Source organism: Bos taurus, chromosome 2, assembly GCF_002263795.3.
Source record: "Bos taurus isolate L1 Dominette 01449 registration number 42190680 breed Hereford chromosome 2, ARS-UCD2.0, whole genome shotgun sequence".
Classification (NCBI taxonomy): domain Eukaryota; kingdom Metazoa; phylum Chordata; class Mammalia; order Artiodactyla; family Bovidae; genus Bos; species Bos taurus.
The window spans coordinates 18137791-18164230 of NC_037329.1; the positions used below are offsets into that span (position 1 = coordinate 18137791).

Here is a 26440-nt window from a genome sequence, read left to right on the forward strand (position 1 = left end):
TCCCATTAACTCAAAATAATTCCTTTCCCCTGTAGAGTCACCTTACTTTACCAAGGAATTTAAGCCCATTGAAGTGTTGAAGGAATATGATGTCATGTTGCTGGCTGAGGTGGCAGGCACGCCTCCCTTTGAGATCACTTGGTTCAAAGACAACACCACACTGCGAAGTGGCAGGAAGTACAAAACCTTCATTCAGGATCGGCTGGTTAGCCTGCAGATCCTCAAGTTTGTTGCTGCGGACGTGGGTAAATACCAGTGTCGGGTCACCAATGAGGTGGGCAGCAGCACCTGCAGTGCCAGGGTGACTTTAAGAGGTTAGTGTCAGTGCTGATGACAGACTGGCTTTTCTTTGGAGTCGATGCTTTTTGTTAAGCTGGTTTCGCTCTGGAGTTGGTATTGATTGAGAATTCGTTCTTCCACTAGAACCCCCAACCTTTGTAAAGAAGATCGAGAGCACCAGCTCCCTTAGAGGAGGCACCGCTGCCTTCCAGGCCACGCTGAAGGGCTCCCTGCCCATCACGGTGACTTGGCTAAAAGACAACGAGGAAATCACTGAAGACGATAACATAAGAATGACCTTTGAGAACAATGTGGCAAGTCTGTACCTCAGTGGCATTGAAGTCAAGCACGATGGGAAATATGTTTGCCAGGCCAAAAACGATGCAGGAATACAAAGGTGTTTCGCAGTACTCTCAGTAAAAGGTTGGTTCAGAAAGCTCACTGTGGGTTCTAGGGGAAAAATGCAGATGTAAGCCTTTAACCAGAGCCATTCACAACCCACACCTATCCCTTTGTTTTCCATAGAACCTGCAACAATCATTGAAGAGGCTGTGTCTATAGATGTCACCCAAGGAGACCCTGCCACTTTGCAGGTTAAATTTTCAGGGACTAAGGAGATTACAGCCAAATGGTTTAAAGATGGCCAAGAACTGACACTGGGCCAAAAATATAAAATCAGTGTCACTGACACTGTCTCTATACTGAAGATTATTTCTACAGAAAAGAGAGATAGTGGTGAATATACTTTTGAAGTCCAAAATGATGTCGGGAGGAGCAGCTGCAAGGCTAGCATTAATGTCTTAGGTTGGTACAGCTTTTCTATGGCGAGGAACTGGGCATTTCTATGCTCTTTCATCTCTTTCAATTTTAGAAAAAAAGTATAAATCAGTAGATTGACTTTTTTTTTTCATTGCATAGATCTTATCATACCTCCGTCATTCACCAAAAAGCTGAAGAAAATGGACAGCATTAAAGGGTCTTCCATTGACTTAGAATGTATAGTGGCTGGGTCACATCCCATAAGCATCCAGTGGTTCAAAGATGACCAAGAAATAACAGCTAGTGAAAAATACAAGTTCTCTTTTCATGACAACACTGCCTTCTTGGAAATCAGTCAGCTGGAAGGTTCAGACAGTGGCACCTACACTTGTTCTGCCACTAACAAGGCCGGACACAACCAGTGCAGCGGCCATCTGACCGTCAAAGGTTGGCAAATTTTGTCTCTGCCTCTTGAGAACTTGCTGCTCTCTGATTTCTTAATTCTTTCCTTGACTGATCAGTTCTAAAATAAACCTTCCTTTCCCCTTTCGCTTCTTCTTCTTTCACCCCAGAACCCCCTTACTTCCTGGAAAAGCCACAGTCACAAGATGTCAATCCCAATACAAGGGTTCAGTTAAAGGCACTTGTGGGTGGCACTGCGCCCATGACAATAAAGTGGTTTAAAGACAACAAAGAGTTGCACTCCGGAGCGGCTCGCTCAGTCTGGAAGGATGACACCTCCACCATCCTGGAGCTCTTTTCAGCCAAAGCTGCCGATTCGGGGACCTACATCTGCCAACTGAGCAATGATGTTGGCACAGCAACCACTAAAGCCTCTCTCTTTGTGAAAGGTCTGGTCTCTCTATCTTCTCACTGTCTTGCTTGCCTAGATTTTCTTCAGGGTAGCGGGCTTGAGAAAACAGTTTTGCTCATTGGTCTTTAGTATAAAAAATGTTCACCATCACACGTTTTTCCCCATCTTTAGAACCTCCTCAATTCATTAAGAAGCCCAGCCCAGTGCTAGTGCTGAGGAATGGACAGTCCACGACATTTGAATGCCAGATAACAGGCACGCCTGAAATCAGAGTTTCTTGGTATCTGGACGGGAACGAAATAACAGCTGTTGAGAAACATGGCATTTCCTTCATTGATGGTTTAGCCACTTTCCAGATATCTGGGGCCAGGGTGGAAAATAGTGGGACTTACGTCTGTGAAGCTCAAAACGATGCAGGCACTGCAAGCTGCAGCATTGAGTTAAAAGTGAAAGGTGCGTTACTGCTTCTCATTTCCATTCTGGCTATGCTCCTGGCTGGTCCTTGGGTCTTCCCTGGAGTAAACGGTTCTCTGTCCCCTTTTTGAATCTTTAGAGCCTCCCACCTTTATCAGGGAGCTGAAACCCGTGGAGGTAGTCAAAGATAGTGACGTGGAGCTGGAGTGTGAAGTTATGGGAACATCTCCATTCCAAGTCACTTGGCTGAGGAATAACAAGGAAATTCGGAGCAGCAAAAAATATACCCTGACTGACAGAGTGTCAGTGTTTAATCTCAACATAAACAGATGTGACCCTTCAGACACTGGTGACTACCAGTGCATCGTATCCAATGAAGGCGGCAGCTGCTCTTGCAGTGCTCGAGTCTCTCTGAAAGGTCAGTTGGATGCAAAGGAGCTGGCTGCCCAGTAAAAATTCTGTAAAGTTTTCATCTTATGATGATGGGTAGGAGTTCAGATAAACTTCCTCTTCTCATACTGTCTACTTTAATCACAGAGCCACCCTCGTTCATAAAGAAGATAGAAAACATCACTACTGTTTTGAAAAGTTCTGCCACCTTTCAGAGCACTGTGGCGGGCTCTCCTCCCATTTCTATCACCTGGCTCAAGGATGACCAGATTCTGGATGAAGATGACAATGTTCACATCTCCTTTGTGAACAACGTGGCCACACTTCAAATTAGATCTGTGGATAATGGACACAGTGGGAGGTACACGTGTCAAGCCAAGAATGAGTCAGGAGTTGAGAGGTGTTACGCTTTCCTTTTAGTACAAGGTGTGTGAGCTAGCCCCTTTCAGAGTTATTCTCTGGAGACAGTTTCACAAGCAATAACCCTTTTTCCATGGAATTATGAGTGCAACTCATCCATGTTTCCATTCTTACTACAGAACCCGCTCAGATCATAGAGAAAGCTAAATCTGTCGATGTAACTGAGAGAGACCCAGTGACCTTGGAGTGTGTTGTGGCCGGAACACCAGAACTCAAAGTCAAGTGGCTTAAAGATGGGAAACAGATTGTGCCTAGTAGATATTTTTCGATGAGTTTTGAAAACAACGTGGCCAGTTTTAGGATTCAGTCAGTAATGAAGCAAGACAGCGGCGAGTACACTTTCAAGGTGGAAAATGACTTTGGAAGCAGCAGCTGCGATGCCTACCTGAGAGTGCTAGGTCTGTACTCTCGGCCCCCGTCAGATCCCTTATGTATATTATGTCCTTGGTAAATGAGTGGCAACGATTAACGGGTGTTTTTTGTTGTTTGCATTGGACAGATCAAAATATTCCTCCATCATTCACCAAAAAGTTAACCAAAATGGATAAAGTACTAGGCTCTTCCATTCATATGGAGTGCAAAGTTTCTGGCTCACTTCCTATTAGTGCTCAGTGGTTTAAGGATGGAAAAGAAATATCTACAAGTGCAAAATACAGACTCGTCTGTCATGAGAACACTGTATCACTGGATGTGAACAACCTGGAATTAGAAGACACTGCGAATTACACATGCCGAGTATCAAACGTAGCAGGGGATGCAGCGTGCAGCGGCATCTTGACTGTAAAAGGTTAGACTTTCTTAACCTCTTCTGGCTCTTCTCTCTGGTTGCTTTTAAATGTAACACTCTTTCCTGGTGTCCTTTAAAACTAAAAATCGCCATAATTCTGTTTCTTTAGATACATCTGTATTGAGTTCAAGAAATATTCAGTCATTACCTCTTTTCAGTAGTGTTTTCTTACATGGCCTTAAAACTGTTGAAATAATCCAACTACAAGGCATTTAATCATATGCATTTCTCTTCAAATCTATAGAACCTCCAAGCTTCTTAGTGAAACCTGAGCGACAACAAGCCATACCTGACTCTACAGTGGAATTTAAAGCTGTGCTAAAAGGAACACCACCATTTAAAATCAAGTGGTTTAAGGATGATGTGGAACTTGCCTCTGGACCTAAATGTTTCATTGGCTTGGAAGGGTCAACTAGCTTCTTAAATCTCTACTCAGTGGATGCCTCCAAGACTGGACAGTACACTTGCCAAGTTACCAATGATGTTGGTAGTGACTCTTGTACCACAACATTGCTTGTGACAGGTGTGCAAGTTTGATTGTTTTATGTTTCTGTCTGCCTGTGGCTCTGGTCCTTTCTCTCATCTTTTACAATGCATCTACCCAGTCAAGAAAATACCCTTCTGTTGGCCAGGCATTGTTCATGTTTCATGTTTTTCTTTTGTACTACTTAACTGAACTTGTGTTATTTATATCTGTTATGTTCCCTCATAATCTCCCCTTTTCTTCACTCTCTAGAACCACCAAAGTTTGTAAAGAAACTAGAAGCGACCAAAATAGTGAAAGCAGGTGACTCAGCACGACTTGAATGCAAAATAACTGGATCCCCAGACATCAGAGTTGTGTGGTACAGAAATGAACATGAACTCCCAGCCAGCGATAAATACAGAATGGCTTTCATTGATTCGGTGGCCGTCTTACAGATGAATTATCTTGGTACTGAGGACACTGGGGATTTCATCTGTGAGGCTCAGAATCCTGCTGGCAGCACGAGCTGTAGCACCAAGGTCATTGTAAAAGGTAGAACCCTCTTTCTTCTCTTCCTCATTACCTGAAGCCCACCTTCCTCTCCTCTGGCTATCAGAGCTCTTCATTGTTTTACGGTCATCTTTAGCTTCCATTTGAAATCATAGGACATTTTCCCAAATAGTATCATTTCTGTGTTTAGATGTTTTTCTTAAGATTTGCTCACATATAGATAATCATTCTGAGATATTTTTCTTGTTATGCCAATATCATAATTCTTTTTTTTTAATTTTATTTTATTTTTAAACTTTACATAATTGTATTAGTTTTGCAAATATCAAAATGAATCCATCACAGGTATGCATCACCTCAACATATTAGCCAAGCAGTTCAAATTTGATGTTTCAAACACTCAAAAAAGGAAGGCATTTTAAAATTAACTTTTGCCTTCAGTCAACTTATAAATATATCATCATCCTCAGCATGATCTTTATCTTTTATTTAAAACAAAGACTATTTGCCACATATATCCCAAGTTTCAAGCAATAGAGGTTTTAACCTTACATTTACAACAGGATAATTATATTGTTTTTTCTCTCTCAAAACTAGTTCCTAGTTTTTAAAATAAGATCACTATACTGTGTTGTAAATAGTACTAGTATTTTCCAGAATTTTTGTCACAGAATCTGTTTGTCATATTGTGAGGCAATTATTGCAAAAACCATTTGTTGATGTGGAAGACTTAGAACACAGATGGTGTGATAACTTCCAAGTATCCCAAGAGTAAAGCACATACAAAAAAATTTCATCCCTGAAGTCAGGACCCCATACCTCATACAGATCATATTAATCCTTACACTTGGGTTTAGAGGTGTGTTTGGTTTTTGTTTTGTTTTACAATTTCACATCAATCTTTACTAAATTAGTAAAGTGGTGTAGACAGAATGTTGAGCTGCTCAGTAAGGTTGTCTGGGGTCTGGTCTGGGTCCTCAGCCAGTGAAGCCAAGTGATTCTGTAAAGGCCCTATTGCTTCTCTGAGGCTATTATTCTTCAGCACTAAAGTCATAGTGCCAGACCTGTGTTAGTAGTTTGACTCTTTCTTCCAATTTTTAAACAAAGAAATAAAAACATTATATGAAGTTAAGTAGCCTAGTTCATGAGGAATTCTTGTTTTTTACAGAACCACCTGTTTTTAGCAGCTTCCCTCCTGTGGTAGAAACCCTTAAAAATGCTGAAGTTAGTATTGAATGTGAACTTTCCGGAACACCACCATTTGAGGTGGTTTGGTACAAAGATAAGCGACAACTCCGGAGTAGCAAGAAATACAAGATTGCATCCAAAAATTTCCATGCAAGCATTCACATTCTCAATGTTGACACTTTAGACATTGGTGAATACCACTGTAAAGCACAGAATGAAGTGGGAAGCGATACTTGCATTTGCATTGTAAAACTAAAAGGTAAGCATTATTTCCTGCACGTGGCAGAAATGGCAGGAGCATGCAAAATGGTTATTTGTTTTCTCTTTTTCATTATCTGGACAATCTTTCCAACAATCTCCATCCATCTTTCCCTGTTCAGAACCACCAAGATTTGTCTCCAAGCTGAACAGCCTCACAGTTGTAGCTGGTGAGCCTGCTGAGTTACAAGCATCCATAGAAGGCACCCAGCCTATTTCTGTCCAGTGGCTTAAAGAGAAGGAAGAAGTGGTTAGAGAAAGTGAAAACATCAGAATTACATTTGTGGAAAATGTTGCCACTCTGCAGTTTTCAAAAGCAGAACCAGCTAATGCTGGGAAGTATATCTGCCAAATCAAGAATGACGGTGGAATGAGGGAGAACATGGCCACGTTGACTGTTTTAGGTTGGTACAATATGGTGCAGTAGTTCTCTGATATAAGGAGGTGCCAAACACTGAGACGACTTACTAAGAGATAGTGGCAGAATTTCCTTTTTTTAATTTCTAGAACTATATCAATCCTCACCTATCTCAAAGGTTTATGGAAAAGGACCTTTCAGGCACTCTTTTCTGTGTCTGTGATCCTAACAAAAATTAACCATTTTTATTATTTTCTTGATGAATTAGCAGAGAAAATCACGACTGTCTTTTGTTTAACCATGAAAAAAATGAGAGTCCAACATATGCTACAAGGAGATTTTTTTTCTCAAGTGTTACTGTTTAAGCTGACAAAAACTCCAAAGATCAAAGTTTGATAAGAATGACTTGCACTTTCATCTTTGGGCATATTCATTTTTAATTTTGCAGTTGTTTGAAAAACAACTTTGAAAAAGCTGTCTTTAGCTCCTTAAAGTAGAGCAACAATACTGAGCAATTCATAGGAACATGTGGGCTTTGTTCTAGAGAGGGTCAAGTACAAATCAATATATGACATTGAATTATTTCAGAAGTTGAATAACGCAAAAACATATTTCTTAATAATTCCTATAATTTCATGACAGCATGTAATTATGGATTCTCATTTTAAGGTCTAGAGAAAGAGGGCCTGAAGATATCCATATAATTGAAAGAAACAGTGTTAATGAATTTGATAGTAGAGACAAGGTGAAGCTAACAGTTTTTAACAGATGGCTATCACGTTTTATTTCAGAACCTGCGGTCATTGTTGAGAAAGCAGGTTCGATGACAGTTACTGTAGGAGAAACGTGCACTCTGGAGTGTAAGGTGGCTGGCACTCCCGAACTCTCAGTCGAATGGTACAAGGATGGAAAGCTGTTGACCAGCAGCCAAAAACACAAATTTAGCTTCTACAACAAAATCTCTTCCTTGAAGATTCTCTCTGTTGAAAAGCAGGACGCAGGCACATACACTTTCCAGGTTCAAAATAATGTTGGCAAAAGCAGCTGCACAGCCGTGGTCGATGTTTCAGGTTAGTTGTGACATGTTCTTCCCATTGCTTCAGCAAATTCCTTTCACAAGCTTTCTTCCCTCGAGTCTCTGCTGTTCTTCCAAACCTCAAGTCTCTTGCCTCTCCTCATGCAGACCGAATGGTTCCTCCTTCTTTCACACGAAGACTGAAAGATACCATTGGAGTGCTGGGTACATCTTGTATCTTGGAGTGCAAAGTAGCCGGATCATCACCAATCTCTGTTGCCTGGTTTCATGGGAAAACCAAAATTGTCAGTGGAGCGAAGTACCAAACTACATTTTCAGATAACGTCTGCACATTGCAGCTCAATTCTCTGGACTCATCAGATATGGGCAGTTACACATGTGTGGCTGCTAATGTCGCTGGGTCTGATGAGTGCCGTGCAGTGCTGGCTGTACAAGGTCAGTGTCAGACACTCACATCCTTTCTTACAAGTTCTTCTTTGGGTGCCCATCCCTGCTGACACATTCAAAAGGCATCTTCTTTTTGATAAAAATCGCAACTAAATCTGAAACTTACAGGATCTTTTCATTGTCCTCCTTGCTTGTATAGAACCACCCTCTTTCGTGAAGGAACCTGAACCTTTGGAAGTACTACCAGGCAAAAACATCACCTTCACAAGTGTTATTAGAGGAACCCCTCCATTTAAGGTCGGCTGGTTCAGAGGTGCCAGAGAACTGGTGAAAGGAGACAGGTGCAACATCTATTTTGAAGACACTGTGGCAGAACTGGAATTATTTAATGTGGACATCTCTCAGAGTGGGGAATACACCTGTGTGGTTTCTAACAACGCTGGCCAAACATCCTGCACTACCCGTCTCTTTGTAAAAGGTTTGCTCCAGTCTTTGTGCTTCCTGCTTTTTAAGTGGCATCTTTGTTCGTGTTTTTACTGTGTTTAACGGCTATGCTTTGTCACTCCCCAGAACCAGCTGTGTTTGTGAAGAAACTGAGTGATCACTCTGTAGAACCAGGGAAATCCATCATTTTGGAAAGTACCTATAAGGGAACACTCCCCATTTCAGTTACATGGAAAAAGGATGGTTTCAACATAACACCGTCTGAAAAATGCAGCATAGTCACAACAGAGAAGACCTGCATCCTGGAAATTCTGAACAGCACAAAAAGAGATGCAGGACGGTATTCCTGCGAGATTGAAAATGAGGCGGGAAGGGATGTTTGTGAAGCCCTGGTGTCTACATTAGGTGTGTTTCTTATTCTCCAATGATTGGCATTTGTCTAACGTGAGGCGTGGTTTGTGTGGTTTTCTTTAATCCCAGTTGCTGATCGTGAACCTTTCCTCTTTAGAACCACCTTATTTTGTTACGGAACTGGAGCCTCTGGAGGCATCAGTGGGAGATTCCGTTTCTTTACAATGCCAAGTTGCTGGGAGCCCAGAAATTACAGTGTCTTGGTACAAAGGCGATACCAAGCTACGGCCGACTCCTGAATACAGGACTTATTTTACAAACAATGTGGCCACACTTGTTTTTAATAAAGTGAACATCAATGACAGTGGAGAGTACACATGTAAAGCAGAAAACAGTATAGGAACTGCCTCTTCTAAGACTGTCTTCAGAATTCAAGGTGATAATTTTATTTTACGAGTTAAGGAATTTCTTCTTCCTTATCTTCACACTTTCCTTTATGGGGAAATTTTTGTTTCACGTACTAATGCCTCCAGTATTACTTGTCTTCCTGCAGAGCGCCAGCTCCCACCTTCCTTTGCAAGACAACTAAAGGACATTGAACAAACTGTTGGGTTACCAGTTACCCTCACTTGTCGACTGAATGGCTCCGCACCCATCCAAGTGAGCTGGTACAGAGATGGGGTACTTCTACGAGATGATGAAAATCTACAGACATCGTTTGTAGATAATGTGGCAACCTTAAAAATTCTGCAAACAGACTTGAGTCACTCTGGCCAATATTCTTGTTCAGCTTCTAATCCACTTGGAACAGCGTCTTCCAGTGCTAGACTGACAGCAAGAGGTTTGTTCCGATGTTACTCTTTTTCTCTTTGTAAACCATGACTTCCTATTCATTGTCAAAGTAGAAATAGCCAATAAAGAACAACAGCAAAAAGTATGCTGATTTTTCTTCTCATCTTCCAGAACCTAAGAAATCTCCCTTCTTTGACATCAAGCCTGTATCTATAGATATTATTGCTGGGGAAAGTGCTGACTTTGAATGTCATGTTACTGGTGCTCAACCAATGCGAATTACTTGGTCAAAAGATAACAAGGAGATCCGTCCTGGAGGAAACTACACAATTACATGTGTGGGAAACACTCCCCATTTGAGAATTCTTAAAGTAGGCAAAGGAGACTCTGGTCAATATACTTGCCAAGCAACCAATGATGTTGGCAAAGACATGTGCTCAGCTCAACTCAGTGTAAAAGGTATCTCTACATGGCACTGACCAATACTTATTCTCTCCCATCTTACATAATTTTCTTCAGAAAAGTTTCTTTATTTTTTAAATGTTTGGGATGAACTAACTAGATCATATTAGAATTTGTATATTAGTGTTGGAGGCAACATTAATCAAAGTTCTATTTTCCTTTTTATTTTGTTTTTTAAATTAGTGTATCTCTAAGTATAATCTTATCAGAGTGTTGTTTATGTGAAATTTGTTAAATGTCATTTCCTCCCTTTTTTTCACTCTTTTCCTGTTATATGGCATTCTGAATTATCATTTTGATCAAATACTTCTATAATACATTAACTTACATGTTTTAGTTTCTATATCCAGACTACAAGGTTAACTTGTCAATTAAATTCTCTATTAAAAATAGTAAAAGTTTATTTAACAGAAAAAAATATATATTTTATCATGAAATTCTCAGAAAGTACATATATTCTTAATAATAAACAAGATAAAATTAGGTATTTATAAAATCTTAAGCTACAAACATAAGCTGTTTCTTCCTTTGACTTACTAGAACCTCCAAAGTTTGTTAAGAAATTAGAAGCTTCAAAAGTTGCAAAGCAGGGAGAATCCATCCACCTGGAATGCAAAATAAGTGGTTCTCCAGAAATCAAAGTTTCGTGGTTCCGAAATGACAGTGAACTTCATGAGAGCTGGAAGTACAACATGTCTTTTGTGGACTCTGTGGCAGTGCTCACCATCAATGAAGCCAGCGCAGAGGACAGTGGGGACTATATCTGTGAAGCCCATAACGGAGTTGGGGACGCCAGCTGTAGCACAGCCCTGACCATCAAAGGTTAGATACACTAAGTCCCTTGCTTTCTTCCTTCTCCTCTGCTCTGGATTCTTTCTCAGCAGTGTTCTGAGCTCCAAAACAAAAAGGCCAGTGAAGGGGACTTGCTTGCAATTCTTAAACTAGCTTTTATGACTTGTCATTTCTTATGTTCGTTTACTGTCATATGGTCACTCCAGGCACTGAATGATTTAAAGTCTAACATATTTTCCCTTTTCTTAGGCAAATGCGCTCATTGTTTATCTCCTTTTCTTCTGGTAGCACCTCCTGTTTTCACCCAGAAGCCTTCTCCAATAGGAGCCCTTAAAGGTTCTGATGTTGTATTCCAATGTGAAATTTCGGGAACTCCCCCATTTGAAGTGGTGTGGGTTAAAGATCGAAAGCAAGTTCGAAGCAGCAAGAAGTTTAAAATCACCTCAAAAAATTTTGATGCAAGTCTTCATATCCTTAACCTGGAAGCCACCGATGTGGGCGAATATTACTGCAAAGCTACTAATGAGGTGGGGAGTGACACATGTGTTTGCACCCTCAAGTTCAAAGGTTTGTATCCATGGGCCCCAAAATATATGCCTCTTGCTTTCATCTTTTCTTGCTTGACCAGTAATGTATTTGGCTGTGATTCTCATCTTTCTTCTCTAACCTCAAATTTCTTTCATTAGAACCCCCACGATTTGTGAAAAAGCTTAGTGACACCTCAACCCTGGTTGGGGATGCTGTTGAGTTGCGGGCTGTAGTGGAAGGCTTCCAGCCCATTTCTGTCGTCTGGCTGAAAGATAAAGGTGACGTCATCAGAGAGAGTGAAAACACTAGGATTTCATTTGTTGATAATGTTGCAACCCTCCAACTTGGAAGCCCAGAGGCATCTGACTCTGGAAAATATGTGTGTCAAATCAAAAATGATGCTGGAATGAGAGAGTGTTCAGCAATCTTGACTGTCCTAGGTTAGTAACAAAGTGCAGCCTGAGGGGGAAAATGTCCATTTGCTTGACCTATGACATCGCCTGCAAATCTTATTCTTACCCAGTAATATACTGAGTATACTCTTGGTTTGAAAGATGACTTTGTGTTCAATGCAATATACTTCTTCTTTTAGAACCAGCCAGAATCATTGAGAAACCAGAACCCATGACTGTCACTACTGGAAATGCTTTCGCATTAGAATGTGTAGTGACTGGAACACCAGAACTTTCAGCCAAGTGGTTCAAAGATGGCAGAGAAATAGCTGCAGACAGCAAGCATCACATCACATTTGTCAACAAAGTGGCTTCGCTTAAAATCCCGTGTGCAGAAATGAGTGACAAGGGGTTATATAGCTTTGAAGTGAAGAACAGTGTTGGTAAGAGTACCTGCACTGTTTCTGTCCACGTTTCTGGTGAGTAATATGAGGTTTTCATGAACATATCATTTTCCCTGGGGGAAAAAATAAAGCTTCTCTTTCAACGGAAAACTACGCTTCATCCACACAGATCGGATTGTGGCTCCTTCCTTCATCCGCAAGCTGAAGGACATCAACGCCATCGTCGGGGCCTCAGTGGTTTTGGAGTGCAGAGTCTCCGGCTCCGCCCCCATCTCCGTGGGTTGGTTTCAGGATGGCAATGAGATTGTCAGTGGGCCTAAATGCCAGTCCAGCTTTTCGGAAAACGTTTGCACTTTGAATCTGAGCTTCTTGGAGCCCTCTGACACAGGCACATACACATGCGTGGCCGCCAACGTGGCTGGGTCAGATGAATGCTCGGCGGTCCTGACTATCCAAGGTCAGTGTTCAGGGGCCAGACCGCTGCTTCTCCAGCGCCTCCACCACGTGACTTAGTGCCTGCCTTGTGGGGGATTTCTGTATTTTGTCTTTGTGCATAGTCTTAGTTCCTTTTTCTTCAAGTAGCAAAAAGCACTGCTTACTTGGATTCCTTTTTTCTCTTGATCTTCCCCCTTCCCTGGGGTCTCTAGAACCACCTTCTTTTGAACAAACCCCTGACTCTGTGGAAGTGCTCCCTGGAACGAGCCTCACATTCACCAGTGTCATCAGAGGCACCCCGCCTTTCAAGGTCAAATGGTTTAAAGGCAGCAGGGAGCTGGTGTCCGGGGAGTCATGCAGCATCTCTCTGGAAGATTTTGTCACGGAACTGGAGCTATTTGAGGTGGAGCCCTTGCAGAGCGGGGACTACTCCTGCCTTGTGACTAATGACGCTGGCAGTGCCTCCTGTACCGCACATCTTTTTGTGAAAGGTTTGCCCTTTCCTCCTAAAGCACATATCTTTAACATTTTTTCTGATTCTTCACTTGAAGATGTCAATTCTGCCTCTGTGTTTTCTCCTCATAGAACCGGCCACCTTTGTGAAAAGACTGGCCGATTTCAGTGTCGAGACAGGAAGCCCCATCGTTCTTGAGGCCACGTTTACGGGTACCCCTCCCATCTCGGTGAGCTGGATGAAGAATGAGTTTGCCCTTACACAGTCTCAGAATTGCAGTATTACCATGACAGAAAAATCTACCATCCTGGAAATCCTCGACAGCACAATAGAGGATTACGCACAGTACAGTTGCCTAATAGAAAATGAGGCCGGTCAAGATATTTGTGATGCTGTGGTGTCTGTCTTAGGTGTGTTGACAGTTACCTCTTCTTCTTGCTCTTTTCTTTCTTTCAAACCATCTTCTTTTAGTTAGTGCGCCTGATTGATTATCATCCTTTCTACCTCAGAACCGCCTTATTTCATTGAGCCTCTGGAACACGTGGAAGCAGTCATCGGAGAACCTATAACTTTACAGTGTAAAGTGGATGGAACCCCAGAAATCAGAATTTCTTGGTATAAAGAACACACAAAGCTACGGTCAGCTCCTGCATATAAAATGCAATTCAAAAATAACGTTGCCTCCTTGGTGATCAACAAAGTGGATCACAGTGACGTGGGAGAATATACCTGCAAGGCAGAAAACATTGTGGGAGCAGTGGCTTCTTCATCCGTGCTTGTTATCAAAGGTGATGACAGTTTTCTCTGCAAGTCTCACTGTGTGTTGACAGATCCATTTTCTTAAAAACATCACAATGTTAATGGATTGAAATACGCCATGGTTGTTTTCTCTCTTGTAAATAAGGATTGTCTATAACTTCTTTACAGAGCGCAAACTTCCACCTTCCTTTGCAAGAAAACTGAAGGATGTTCAGGAGACTCTTGGCTTCCCAGTTGCATTTGAATGTCGCATCAATGGCTCAGAACCTCTCCAAGTGTCTTGGTACAAGGATGGGGTACTTTTGAAAGATGATGCTAATCTGCAAACATCTTTTGTTCACAATGTAGCAACTCTTCAGATTTTGCAAACTGACCAGAGCCACGTAGGTCAGTACAATTGCTCGGCTTCGAATCCCCTTGGGACTGCTTCATCCAGTGCGAAGCTCGTCCTCTTAGGTGAGTAACTCATCACATGACCTCTTCGTTATAAAGCAGCTTCACTGCACCCAGCCACCAAGGACTGGTGCCACATAGTGTCTGCTCCACGTCTGAGAGCACGGAAACTGAAGTCACCGTGTTGCTCTTCATTCTTTCCAGAGCATGAAGTACCTCCTTTCTTTGATCTCAAGCCTGTGTCAGTAGATCTGGCTCTTGGAGAAAGTGGTTCTTTCAAATGTCACGTAACTGGAACTGCACCAATGAAAATCACTTGGGCTAAAGATAACCGAGAGATTCGTCCTGGAGGCAACTACAAGATGACTTTGGTTGAAAATACCGCCACTCTGACGGTTCTCAAAATAGGCAAAGGCGATGCTGGGCAGTACACCTGCTATGCAAGCAATGTCGCCGGAAAAGACTCTTGTTCTGCTCATCTGGGTGTACAAGGTACTTGTTGGAGCAAAATAGCAAGGGCTCATTTCAACTTCTAACACTATAGGAGGAAGTGTGTACTTGAAAAATGTGTTTAGGACTAGGGTTTAGGCTACAGTCCATGGGGTCTCAAAGAGTTGGACATGACTGAGCAACTTCAGTTTCATGGGCCAGGCTCTATGGGAGGTGTTGGGCAGGCTACAAGTTTATAGTTTACAGTTTACAGCAAATCTAGGGTCTTCTAAATGGGAGCAAGTTTTTAATTTAAAAAAATATATATATAAAACTGGTCAAACATGGGCTGAGGGTCCATTTTCAATGGCTAAAAATAGAGACTAGAGAGAGAACAGGAACTTTTCACAGAATTGTAAGATAATCCAAGTTTGAAAGAAACTATCTTAGGACAATAAAAGGAAGTTGTCTTGAATGATATATTTTTCCACAGTAGTTTGTAAATTAATGGTTTTGTTCCTCACCTCAAACTATAAAGCCCTTCAAGAAGAGTCAGATTGTGTCAAATTCTTCTCTTCTGCTAGCCTCACTTAAATAATAGTGGAAGTCAGGGGACTGGAGAGTACATTAATATCTTACATCATGGAAGGCAACCATGTCTCAAGGTAGCAAAAACAGTTCCTGTCTGCTGTGGTCAGAAATTAACTCAGTGAGCTGCTGGTCTAACTCATGAGAGCATTTTTAAAGACTTTTTGTGGTGACAATTTATAAATAACTTGAAATTAAAATAGAGTTAGATTCAGCAGCCCATGTGCCCTGTGACATATTGCTAATTATTTTATCTCCCTAAACTTGAATTTTCTGATTCAGTTAATGAAGAAAGTGTTGCTCTCCCCACTTCAAAGGGCTATCATAGAGGTTGAAGAAATATCTATTAAAGTCCTATAGGAGAAAATAGCACTTTAAAATATTAAGGTATCTGACCCAGTTTTGCTACTCTGACTCTTCCTGGCACATAACTGGTATCTCTGCAGCCGTAGGAAACGACAGACCTGTACTGGTTCACATACAAGAAAGTAATCAAATGCTCTTAATCCCTGTAAACCATAGAGTGCTTTCACCAACAGATGCACACTCTGCCTCTCATCTTGCACAAAGAAGTGATTCTTTTGCTGGTAGGAGGATTGCACAAGGATTAATGTCTCTTCTTCCTTCCTTTTGCAATAATATTTAATGTGGGTGCTTACAAAAGTAAAGGCATTTTACTTCAGGATTTAGATTTCACTTACCTATTCTTTCTTGAACTATAGCAAATAAATATGTTTTCCAGAGCTAAAGACCTCTCTTTTTGAGTTTTCCCTTCATCCTGAATTATACATGTCTTTCCCATCTCTTCCCTTGTGTTTTCTTTCTTGCTTCCATAGAACCGCCCAGGTTCATTAAGAAGCTAGAACCTTCAAGAATCGTGAAGCAAGATGAATCTACAAGATACGAATGTAAAATAGGAGGGTCTCCAGAAATCAAAGTTTTATGGTACAAGGGCGAGACTGAAATTCAAGAGAGCAGTAAATTCAGAATGTCGTTCGTGGACTCAGTGGCAGTGTTGGAAATGCACGGGCTCAGCGTGGAAGACAGTGGCGACTACACCTGCGAGGCCTGCAATGCCGCCGGCAGTGCGAGCAGCACCACCTCCTTGAAAGTTAAAGGTCAGCTCTTCGCTCTCTTTGTAAATTGGGATATAATTGCTTTGCAGTGTGGTGTTTGTTTCTGCTGCACAACAGTGTGAATCAGCCATAAGTATACAAATACCCTCTCCTTGAGCCCCATTCCCCATCCAACCCTTCTAGGTCATCCCAGAGCACCTAGTTGAGCTCCCTGGGCTATATATACAGAAGCTTCCCACTAGCTATCTGGGACAAAGTGGGAGAGTAGCATTTACCCATCTTTTATGTCTTGCACATCCTAGCTGTCCTCTCAATTCCCTGTTGGACTCTCCAAGGTTCTAAAAGTTTTAAAGGATACAATAGAAAATTGGAAGTGATACTCTCTATGTTGGACTAGACAACTGATTTTTACTTGTAAATACATACTTAGAGAATACAGCCTAATTCCCCTTTCTTTCTAACTTGATTTTCTTCCAACTTTAGAACCACCCATTTTCCGCAAAAAGCCTCATCCCGTTGAAACACTGAAAGGAGCTGATGTTCACCTTGAATGTGAGCTTCAGGGCACTCCCCCATTTCAAGTTTCATGGCATAAAGACAAGAGAGAACTTAGGAGTGGCAAAAAGTACAAGATCATGTCTGAGAACTTCCTGACGAGTATTCACATTCTGAGCGTCGATGCTGCGGACGTTGGGGAGTATCAGTGCAAAGCCACGAATGATGTGGGAAGTGACACCTGTGTGGGCTCCATCACTCTGAAAGGTTAGAGTGACTTCAGCCTCTCGTGCTTACTAGTATTTTCCTTCTAACTTTAATACCCTGTTGACCCCTCAGCTCTGGCTCCATCCTTCTCCACTAGTATCTCTTCTACTTTCCCCCTTTCTCCTTTCCTAAATCTTTTTATGTTTAGTGTGCATTTCAAATCCTACTAAATACCCTTTTAAACAGTTTTCCCAGTAGATTTTGATTGGATTAGAAAGCTAGAGAAGCAAAGGTGTTCAACTCCTTCTGCTTAACACAAACTCTAGGAGGGTTCCCTGGTGGTCTAGTGGTCAGGACACGACACTTTCACACTCGGTGGCCTAGGATTCAATCCCTGGTCAGGAGATTAAGATCCCACAAGCCTTGTGGCAAGGCCAGAAAAGTACAAAACTCTAATGCATTCTTGCTCCCACTCACCAGAAATGCCTCTTTAAGAAATGCAAGGAGTGCATGATCACTAGTTTGATTCCTGGCATTGATGGCTTTGAGGGAAATACTCTTAGCCCCACACCTTTTAAATCTCTTTTTTTTTTTTTTTTTTTTTTGTCCCCTTTTCTTCAGCGCCACCAAGGTTTGTGAAGAAGCCCAGTGATGTTTCTACCATCGTTGGTGAAGAAGTTCAGCTTCAGGCTACTGTTGAGGGCGCTGAGCCCATTTCCGTGGTGTGGTTCAAAGACAAGGGGGAGATCGTCAGAGAAAGTGACAACATATGGATCTCTTATTCAGAAAACACTGCAACCCTACAGTTTTCAAGAGCGGAAACAGCCAACGCCGGGAAATACACCTGTCAGATCAAAAACGATGCCGGAATGCAAGAGTGTTCTGCCACGGTGTCCATCCTCGGTTAGTGCAGAGAGAATGTCATCATGAGTAGAAGGCATACAGTTACCAGAACCTGTGTCTTCCTTAGTTTTTCCATGGGGTTTTAACACTTGAATGCAATTTGTATCTCATTCCAGAGCCTGCAGCAATTGTGGAAAAGCCAGAATCCATAACAGTGACCACAGGAGACACCTGTACCTTGGAATGCTCGGTCACTGGCACACCCGAACTCACGACCAAGTGGTTTAAGGATGGAAAAGAGCTGACAAGTGACAACAAATACAAAATAAGCTTCTTCAACAAAGTGTCTGGCCTTAAGATCATTAATGTGGCCCCCAGTGACAGTGGGGTGTACAGTTTTGAGGTGCAGAACCCTGTGGGCAAAGACAGCTGCACAGCCTCAGTGCAAGTTTCAGGTTGGTTGGTTGGGTTTTTGTTTCGGTGTGATCATAGTATAGTTCCTGCTTTACATGTATGTGTATGAGAAGCTCCACATTCTACAGTGTGACATGAGTCTGACATTCTGCAACAGCAAAATTAGAGGTAATATGCCTATCCTGTTGTTGTTCCGTTGCTAAGCCATGTCTCTTTGCAGCCCCATGGATTGTAGCCTGCCAGGCTTCCCTGTCATTCACTATCTCCCGCATGCCAGGCTTCCCTGTCATTCACTGTCTATCTCCCAGAGCTTCCTCAGACTCATGTCTATTGAATCAACAATGCCATCCAACCATCTCATTATAGAGATAGGAGAAAAGCAAGCCCAAAAGTTCTATTCCTTTCTCTTGGAGGAATTACCACAATTCAGGGTGGTAGAAATAAAACTTAATTCCTGAGTAAGGAATGAGGATACTGTGGTTTTCTACTGTTGGTTATGCTGGAATAATTCTCCACATAATGATACACAGCAAAGAGAGACCAAAATTCCTAAGTCAATTAGCACATCTTGCCCATTGATTCTCAAGGCTCTCCATTGTGTGAAGCCTCGGGCAGTTCTTTGATACCCCCACAAAAGAGCCAAATGGATCTAGGGATATTCCATCAAAAAGACAATAATTCTCTCTTCAAATCATTTTATAACTGATGTCCCTTGTTTGTTTGATTTTTATCACATTCAGACCGAATTGTTCCTCCTTCGTTCACGAGAAGATTGAAAGAGACAAATGGTCTGTCTGGTTCCTCGGTGGTAATGGAGTGTAAAGTCTATGGATCACCTCCAATCTCCGTCTCCTGGTTCCATGAAAGAAACGAGATTAGCAGTGGAAGGAAATACCAGACCACCCTGACAGATAACACATGTGCTTTAACTGTGAACATGCTGGAAGAATCAGATGCTGGCAACTACACGTGTATAGCTACTAATGTGGCCGGTTCTGATGAGTGCAGTGCTCCTTTGACTGTGAGAGGTCAGTCCAAAATACAGTAAAATATCATTGCATTTCATTATGCATTAAACATTTTTATAATCAAAATTCAAAATTGTTAACCTTTTTCTGATATGTGCTTTTTTGTTTAGAACCACCATCTTTTGTTCAGAAACCTGACCCCATGGATGTTTTAACTGGAACCAACGTAACCTTCACAAGCATTGTAAAAGGAACACCCCCTTTCAGTGTTAGCTGGTTCAAGGGAAGCACTGAACTAGTACCAGGGGACACATGTAATGTGTCTTTGGAGGATTCAGTTGCTGAACTGGAGTTGTTTGACGTGGATACATCACAGAGTGGGGAGTATACCTGCATCGTTACTAATGAAGCTGGCAAAGTTTCTTGTACAACACATCTCTACGTAAAAGGTTTGTTTGACTGCTATTCTGCATTTGTACAGTTAACATAGGTGAAGTACTAGATATGCCCATATCCATGTGTATATGTGTTTGATATCGTATTTTTGATTTGTCTGCTACAGCCCCAGCCAGATTTGTAAAGAAGCTCAATGATTACAGCATAGAGAAAGGAAAACCTCTGATCCTAGAGGGCACATACACTGGAACTCCTCCCATTTCCGTGACATGGAAGAAAAATGGCATAAACGTAACTCCATCTCAGAGGTGTAACATAACCACAACTGAAAGATCTGCGATCCTGGAAATCCCAAGCAGCACAGTGGAGGACGCAGGGCAGTACAACTGTTACATTGAGAACACTTCCGGAAAAGACTCCTGTTCAGCACAGATCCTGATACTAGGTTTGTTGTGATTGCACATTCCCATCTTTGCATACACGTAACCCCTGCAGCATGCCTCCTTCATGACTGATTCTCTCTCTTGGCTGTAGAACCACCATATTTTGTCAGGCAGTTGGAGCCTGTGAAGGTGACTGTTGGAGATTCTGCCTCATTACAATGCCAGCTTGGCGGGACCCCTGAAATTGCGGTGTCCTGGTTTAAAGGGGATACAAAATTGAGACCTACTGCTACCTACAAGATGCATTTTAGGAACAATATTGCTACATTGGTTTTCAACCAGGTTGATAGTAATGACAGCGGAGAATATATCTGCCGAGCTGAAAACAGTGTGGGAGAAGTTTCTTCGTCAACTTTCCTGACTGTTCAAGGTGATTGCAATATTTTTAAAGTGAATGAATGTGTGTCTTTTGAACAAGATTTTAAATATCTGGTGAGGGTTTTCTTTTTGGAGAAATCTTTCCAAATGCAAAGTTTTCTGCTTAAGTAGTTCTACCTACAAATTAGATTATCTTTTTCAATCACCTTTACAGAGAGAAATAAAATGACTAAATCTTCAGTTAGAAGGATCATGTCATCATTTGCCTCTATAATTACATCTTTAAGAAAAACAAATAACCATATTTTTAAATCCTTACTCCCTGAGTGTCTCATTCAGATTGCTGGAAAGCAGTCTTTAAAAGTAAGAGAATCTGCTACATGCCAGAAATATACCTTAAAGTAATCAGTTTTTCTATTGGCTTACATATTTTTACACCTACCACGCATGGGTGTCAGTCACTCAGTCATGTCTAACTCTTTGCGACCCTATGAACTGTAGCCCGCCAGGCTCCTCTGTCCATGAGATTCTTCAGGCAAGAATACTGGAGTGGGTTGTCATTCCCTTCTCCATAACATGTATCAGCATGCCATCAAATTAAAACTTTTGCTCCAAAAATTTACCTGCTTTTCCCTGAGTCCAAGTTAATTTAAGAGTTGTGAATATCTCCTGATATCCTGATGTTTTTATAGGAGTTCTATTATCTAGGTAACAATAATTGTGAGAAGAATATTCAGTAAATTCAAAATGTCCAGAAGTATTCATCACTTTAATTCTCTTCCTACAGAGCAAAAACTTCCACCATCATTTTCTCGACAGTTGAGAGATGTTCAGGAAACAGTTGGGCTGCCAGTTGTTTTTGAGTGTGCCGTCAGTGGATCAGAACCTATCTCAGTGTCTTGGTTTAAAGATGGCAGGCCAGTGAAAGACAGCCCCAACATACAAGCATCATTTTTAGATAATGTGGCCACTCTAAACATTTTCCAAACTGATCGGAGTTTTGCAGGCCAATATTCTTGCACAGCTACAAATCCTATAGGTTCTGCTTCTTCCAGTGCCAGACTCATTCTCACAGGTGCGTGAATCCCTAAAGCTTCTATTTTTGTAAGTAAAATTGTTAGAACCAAATTTGAAATTAGGGGAGGACGATTTGTGTGACCTAGGACGGTCAGGTATGGAGCCTGAAAACTTGTCTTTCTGCTGTCCTCCCAGAGGGGAAGAACCCCCCCTTCTTTGACATCCCTCTGGCCCCTGTGGATGCTGTGGTGGGAGAGAGTGCAGACTTTGAGTGCCACGTGACTGGGACACAGCCGATAAAGGTCGCCTGGGCTAAAGACAACAGAGAGATCCGAAGTGGTGGAAACTACCAGATTAGTTATCTGGAAAACAGTGCCCACCTGACCATCCTAAAAGTGGACAAAGGAGACTCTGGACAGTATACATGCTATGCTGTCAATGAAGTGGGAAAGGACTCCTGCACAGCTCAGCTCAATATAAAAGGTATCTTTGCATATCAGTTTTGTTAGAACAGATAATATTTAGGATTTTTTTTTTCATTTAGGACATTTTTGAACCACTGACATAAAAAAAAAAATGTTTCAGAAGAAATAAGTTTCTCTAGAGAAAAAAATGATCTTTTAAAATCTGCATTTCTCTAAAGTTTCTCTCCCCCTGCTTTTACTTTTTACAAATATCTGGTTCTGTAACTGGCCATAAGTTATTCTTATCATCCATCCCATAAATCAGAGAACAGTTTAAAATAAACTTGTTAAAACTAAAACATACAACATTGTTAATCAGCTATATTCTGATATAAAGTAATTTTTTTAATTTAAAAATAAAAATAAATACAATAAGCTTGTGGAGGGAGGCAAAATATTTAGGAACATTACACTAATATGCTGTATTTAGTTGGTCAGCATTGATTTTGAGCTTAAAATATGGCTTCTCTCTCTTGAAAAGCCTCCTATTAATAACTTACTTCTGGATTCCACTTCATATGTCCTTGAACTTTCTTACAGAGCGGCTGATCCCACCAAGTTTCACGAAAAAACTCTCAGAGACAGTAGAAGAAACAGAAGGGAATTCTTTCAAACTTGAGGGCCGTGTTGCTGGTTCCCAACCCATCTCTGTTGCTTGGTACAAAAATAACATAGAGATCCATCCAACATCTAACTGTGAAATCACATTCAAGAACAACACACTTCTGCTGCAAATCAAGAGGGCAGGCATGGACGATGCTGGTTTGTACACATGCAAAGTGTCGAATGATGCAGGCTCTGCTTTATGTACATCTTCGATCGTCATCAAAGGTAAGTCTCCTTGACTGCCCCAGCATGATGCGTTTTTCCTTTCTGTCCATTAGACAGCCATGTGTGTTTCTTCTGACATCTCAACCTACTTCTGGATTCCAGATATATATTATTTAATTGGCTTGCTACAATTTCACTTATGTTTACTAAGATATATATATGTATGTATATGTATTATTTGTCATTTAATTACATGGCCCAGCACAGTAGGTGTCATATTATAGACTATGTATCTTAGCTTGTAAATCACATCCCAAAATGTTGCCAGGTAGTTAGAAGTCTAAGGCTACTTTGAAATTCATGCATAAGTGACTTACAAAATTTTATGAAGCACACTTGTTTTTAAATTTTGAAAAATTTTCATCATTGAATACTGTATTAGCTTTGCTTATTATGAGGTCTATCACATTCTGAAGCATTCTCTTTTCTAAGGATATTTCTAAAGCATTATGTCTGACATATATTTCCCAAAGCATTTATCCTGTAAATTAATATTAATCTCATGCAAAAGGATAAAATTTACTCTAAGAGAAAAAATGGGTGGAAAGATGTATATCATTACAAATATACAGTCATAGCTTGAGGCGAAGAAATAGACTGTATTGTTTAAGGAGATTGTCTCAATCTGATCTTCTAACTGTAATGGCTTCATCCAGATGATTATGAGGCAGTTCATCAAAATCACTTTGCAATCTAACTTCATTGAACAGCTGGGAGTTAATTACCAACTCTGATCATCTAGCTGGCCATTTCAGGGTGCCCAGACAATAGGCTAATATCATCAGTAGATTAATATTACTAATAAGGTAATATCATTGAATTAACTTGTAATTCAGATTTTATCATTCATTTAATAGGGCTTAAATGCATTTAAACACATTTAGTAAGATGAATATGTGCTTAGTGGTGGCTTTTATTCATGATTTACATTCATGATGGTTTTGCCATGGAGTAGATAGATAAATACTTTCTATAGAATTCTGAGGCTTTTTAATACATAGAATTTTAAAGAGTAAGGCATCAGAAGTTTTCATCTGTGCAATCATAAATGTTGCCTTATTCTTCTTAAATGTAGGTCTCAGAACAGTTCAGTAAAATCATTACATAACACTGAGCTGTACACAGCCTTCCTGTCATGTTACTGATGTCTTCTTCATTGGTTTTCAGTTGAGCACTGAGCTTCAACTCCTCATTCCTTTGGGCAAAGATTGGGTTTTTAAATGCTACTGTAGCTACATATAATAACTAAATCTGAACATCAAGGAAAATCACATATTAAGATGTGGGCTCATGGATCACTCAAATGTTGGCTTTCTTTCCCAAAGGATAGCCAGCATTGCATATCATGCACAGAATTCTCCAATAGGCTCTTAGATTTCAGGGTTCAGTGAAAATACAGCTGCACCCAAGTTTGAGAGAATCAATAGTATACTATGTGACACCGAAGTTTACAGTAACTGCCAGTGCGGTGTTTGTAGTGCTGAATCAGGACACAGACACTTGGGTAATTCATGGGCAGCATGGCATCTGTTCTTTGCTTGTTTTTAAACCTTTTTCTATTTTTAAAATCCAACACATGTAACCAGTGTTTTCAGAAATAAAGGCACGCGATTCAATTCTGCTATATATAGCAATCAGTGCTACCTGTTAGAGGCAAAACGTTCTTTTCTAGAATTTAATACTTTTTTGTTGTTATGTTCCTCATGAAAATACCTTTTTAATTCTAGAACCTAAGAAGCCACCTGTGTTTGATCAGCACCTTACCCCAGTAACAGCAAGTGAAGGAGAATTTGTGCAACTCAGCTGCCATGTCTGGGGATCAGAACCCATCAGGATCCAGTGGTTGAAGGCTGGCAGAGAAATAAAGCCCTCAGACAGATGCAGCTTCAGCTTTGCTAATGGGACTGCTGTGCTAGAACTTAAGGATGTGACTAAAGCAGATGCAGGAGATTATGTGTGTAAAGCTTCTAATGTGGCTGGAAGTGACACTTCCAAATCAAAAGTGACCATTAAAGGTACAGATTTCTTGACACTATTGTTTAGATCAACTGCTTATGTTTGCTGATTACAATTTAAAAAAGAATGAAATTAGATTTTTAGAAGCATCAGTTATTGCTCATTTGCAATTTATAGCCTCTTCATTGTAATTGAAATACTAGATCATTTCATGGCAATAATTTCCAGATGAATTTTCTGAAAGTGCCCAAGTTCACCATCACATTTCTTGACATTTTTTTCACCATATCCAAAAACATAACTAAATGGAGTTCCAGAAATGATCCTGTGTAATAATGTGACATAAGGTAGCCTGACTTGTTGTTGTTACTGTTCAGTCATTAAGTCATGTCCAACTCTTTGCAACTCCATGAACTGCTGCACACCAGGCTGCTTTATCTTCCACTGTCTCCCAGAGTTCATTCAAATTCATGTCAAGTTGCAATGCTAACTAATAATATCAGATAGCCTGATATTATATCCCTAAAGGAAATCTATGTAATGAAACCAAGTCTAGAGGTATAAAACTTGATGCTATTGATGTGATTGTAGTTCAGTCTGCTTGCGGTAGCTGTCACTGGTTATAAATGTCTGTGAAATTGCTTTATCTTCTGCAATCCACTCATATAGAGTTCATAATATTTGTGACATTGCCAAACTCTTAAAGTCTACTTTTCAAAGAAAATTATTTATTGCAATTTTAAGGTAATTGTGATAACAAAACATGTACATGTGTTTTTTTTTTAGACAAGCCAGCTGCCGTCCCAGCAGCTAAGAAAGCAGCAGTAGATGGAAAACTCTTCTTCGTATCAGAACCTCAGAGTATCAGAGTTGTAGAAAGTAAGTACTTCATGAAAAGTATATCTTCATCTATCTTATACATTTTACTACTGATTTAATTTCAGAAAAACTGGTTTTGGAAAATTAAATTCTTATTGAATTGTTTTCATTGTTCCTTAGAAACCACTGCAACATTCATTGCAAAAGTTGGAGGTGACCCAATTCCAAATGTTAAGTGGACAAAAGGGAAATGGAGACAACTGAACCAAGGAGGTCGAATACTGATCCACCAAAAAGGCGATGAAGCAAAGCTGGAGATCAGAGACACCACAAAAACCGATTCTGGCTTATACCGATGTGTTGCATTTAATAAACATGGTGAAATTGAAAGTAATGTTAATCTACAGGTGGATGAAAGGAAGAAACAAGAGAAAATTGAAGGAGATCTTAGAGCAATGCTGAAAAAGTAAGTTCCGTAAAACATCGCTTTTGGTAATATTCCCTTTGTGGACCGTCCCCTCCAAGATTCAGATTGTGAAAGAAAATAAGCACAAAGATGTTTTAACAGCTAAGGAAATATATAGTATTTGAGTGGAAGCTAGTGGTACCTTAATGTCGGTTTCTAAATAATCATCAGAAAGTTTTGAGAACGAAGTAAATTTTTATTAAAACTTTGAACAAAGGAAATGGCTTATAGAAAATCTGTGTCTCGACATCAAATTTTTGGTTCTACCTGTAATTTTCCTTACTCTGAATGGCTTTCTAGATCAACTGTTTTAAACATTTTCCATAATTACCAGTAATATCAATACCAATTATGTTTCATCATGATTAATCAATCAACATTTAATTTCTACACATTTCCCATGATATATATGTGTTCGTTATTAATATTTTCCATGAT

At 40.5% G+C, this 26440-nt stretch overlaps 1 protein-coding gene across 2 annotated transcripts in view; it reads left to right on the top strand.

The window, feature by feature from the left end:
• Window positions 1-26440, top strand: part of TTN (titin) — a 275571-nt gene that overhangs the window by 76575 nt on the left and 172556 nt on the right. For both annotated transcript variants that reach the window (XM_059880142.1, XM_024979885.2), the window contains exons 56-100: window positions 36-314; window positions 424-702; window positions 805-1083; window positions 1198-1485; window positions 1611-1889; window positions 2024-2305; window positions 2406-2684; window positions 2804-3082; window positions 3196-3474; window positions 3576-3863; window positions 4108-4386; window positions 4600-4881; window positions 6008-6286; window positions 6408-6689; window positions 7435-7713; window positions 7827-8114; window positions 8266-8544; window positions 8637-8915; window positions 9019-9297; window positions 9415-9702; window positions 9825-10112; window positions 10656-10937; window positions 11196-11474; window positions 11594-11875; window positions 12028-12306; window positions 12401-12688; window positions 12879-13157; window positions 13252-13530; window positions 13630-13908; window positions 14048-14335; window positions 14477-14764; window positions 16126-16407; window positions 16849-17127; window positions 17689-17970; window positions 18087-18365; window positions 19065-19352; window positions 19463-19741; window positions 19855-20133; window positions 20223-20501; window positions 21237-21524; window positions 21662-21949; window positions 22471-22761; window positions 24489-24776; window positions 25504-25596; window positions 25717-26002. In XM_059880142.1, coding sequence (XP_059736125.1) covers window positions 36-314; window positions 424-702; window positions 805-1083; window positions 1198-1485; window positions 1611-1889; window positions 2024-2305; window positions 2406-2684; window positions 2804-3082; window positions 3196-3474; window positions 3576-3863; window positions 4108-4386; window positions 4600-4881; window positions 6008-6286; window positions 6408-6689; window positions 7435-7713; window positions 7827-8114; window positions 8266-8544; window positions 8637-8915; window positions 9019-9297; window positions 9415-9702; window positions 9825-10112; window positions 10656-10937; window positions 11196-11474; window positions 11594-11875; window positions 12028-12306; window positions 12401-12688; window positions 12879-13157; window positions 13252-13530; window positions 13630-13908; window positions 14048-14335; window positions 14477-14764; window positions 16126-16407; window positions 16849-17127; window positions 17689-17970; window positions 18087-18365; window positions 19065-19352; window positions 19463-19741; window positions 19855-20133; window positions 20223-20501; window positions 21237-21524; window positions 21662-21949; window positions 22471-22761; window positions 24489-24776; window positions 25504-25596; window positions 25717-26002 — 12517 coding nt within the window. The remainder of the gene's footprint in view (window positions 1-35; window positions 315-423; window positions 703-804; window positions 1084-1197; window positions 1486-1610; window positions 1890-2023; window positions 2306-2405; window positions 2685-2803; window positions 3083-3195; window positions 3475-3575; window positions 3864-4107; window positions 4387-4599; window positions 4882-6007; window positions 6287-6407; window positions 6690-7434; window positions 7714-7826; window positions 8115-8265; window positions 8545-8636; window positions 8916-9018; window positions 9298-9414; window positions 9703-9824; window positions 10113-10655; window positions 10938-11195; window positions 11475-11593; window positions 11876-12027; window positions 12307-12400; window positions 12689-12878; window positions 13158-13251; window positions 13531-13629; window positions 13909-14047; window positions 14336-14476; window positions 14765-16125; window positions 16408-16848; window positions 17128-17688; window positions 17971-18086; window positions 18366-19064; window positions 19353-19462; window positions 19742-19854; window positions 20134-20222; window positions 20502-21236; window positions 21525-21661; window positions 21950-22470; window positions 22762-24488; window positions 24777-25503; window positions 25597-25716; window positions 26003-26440) is intronic.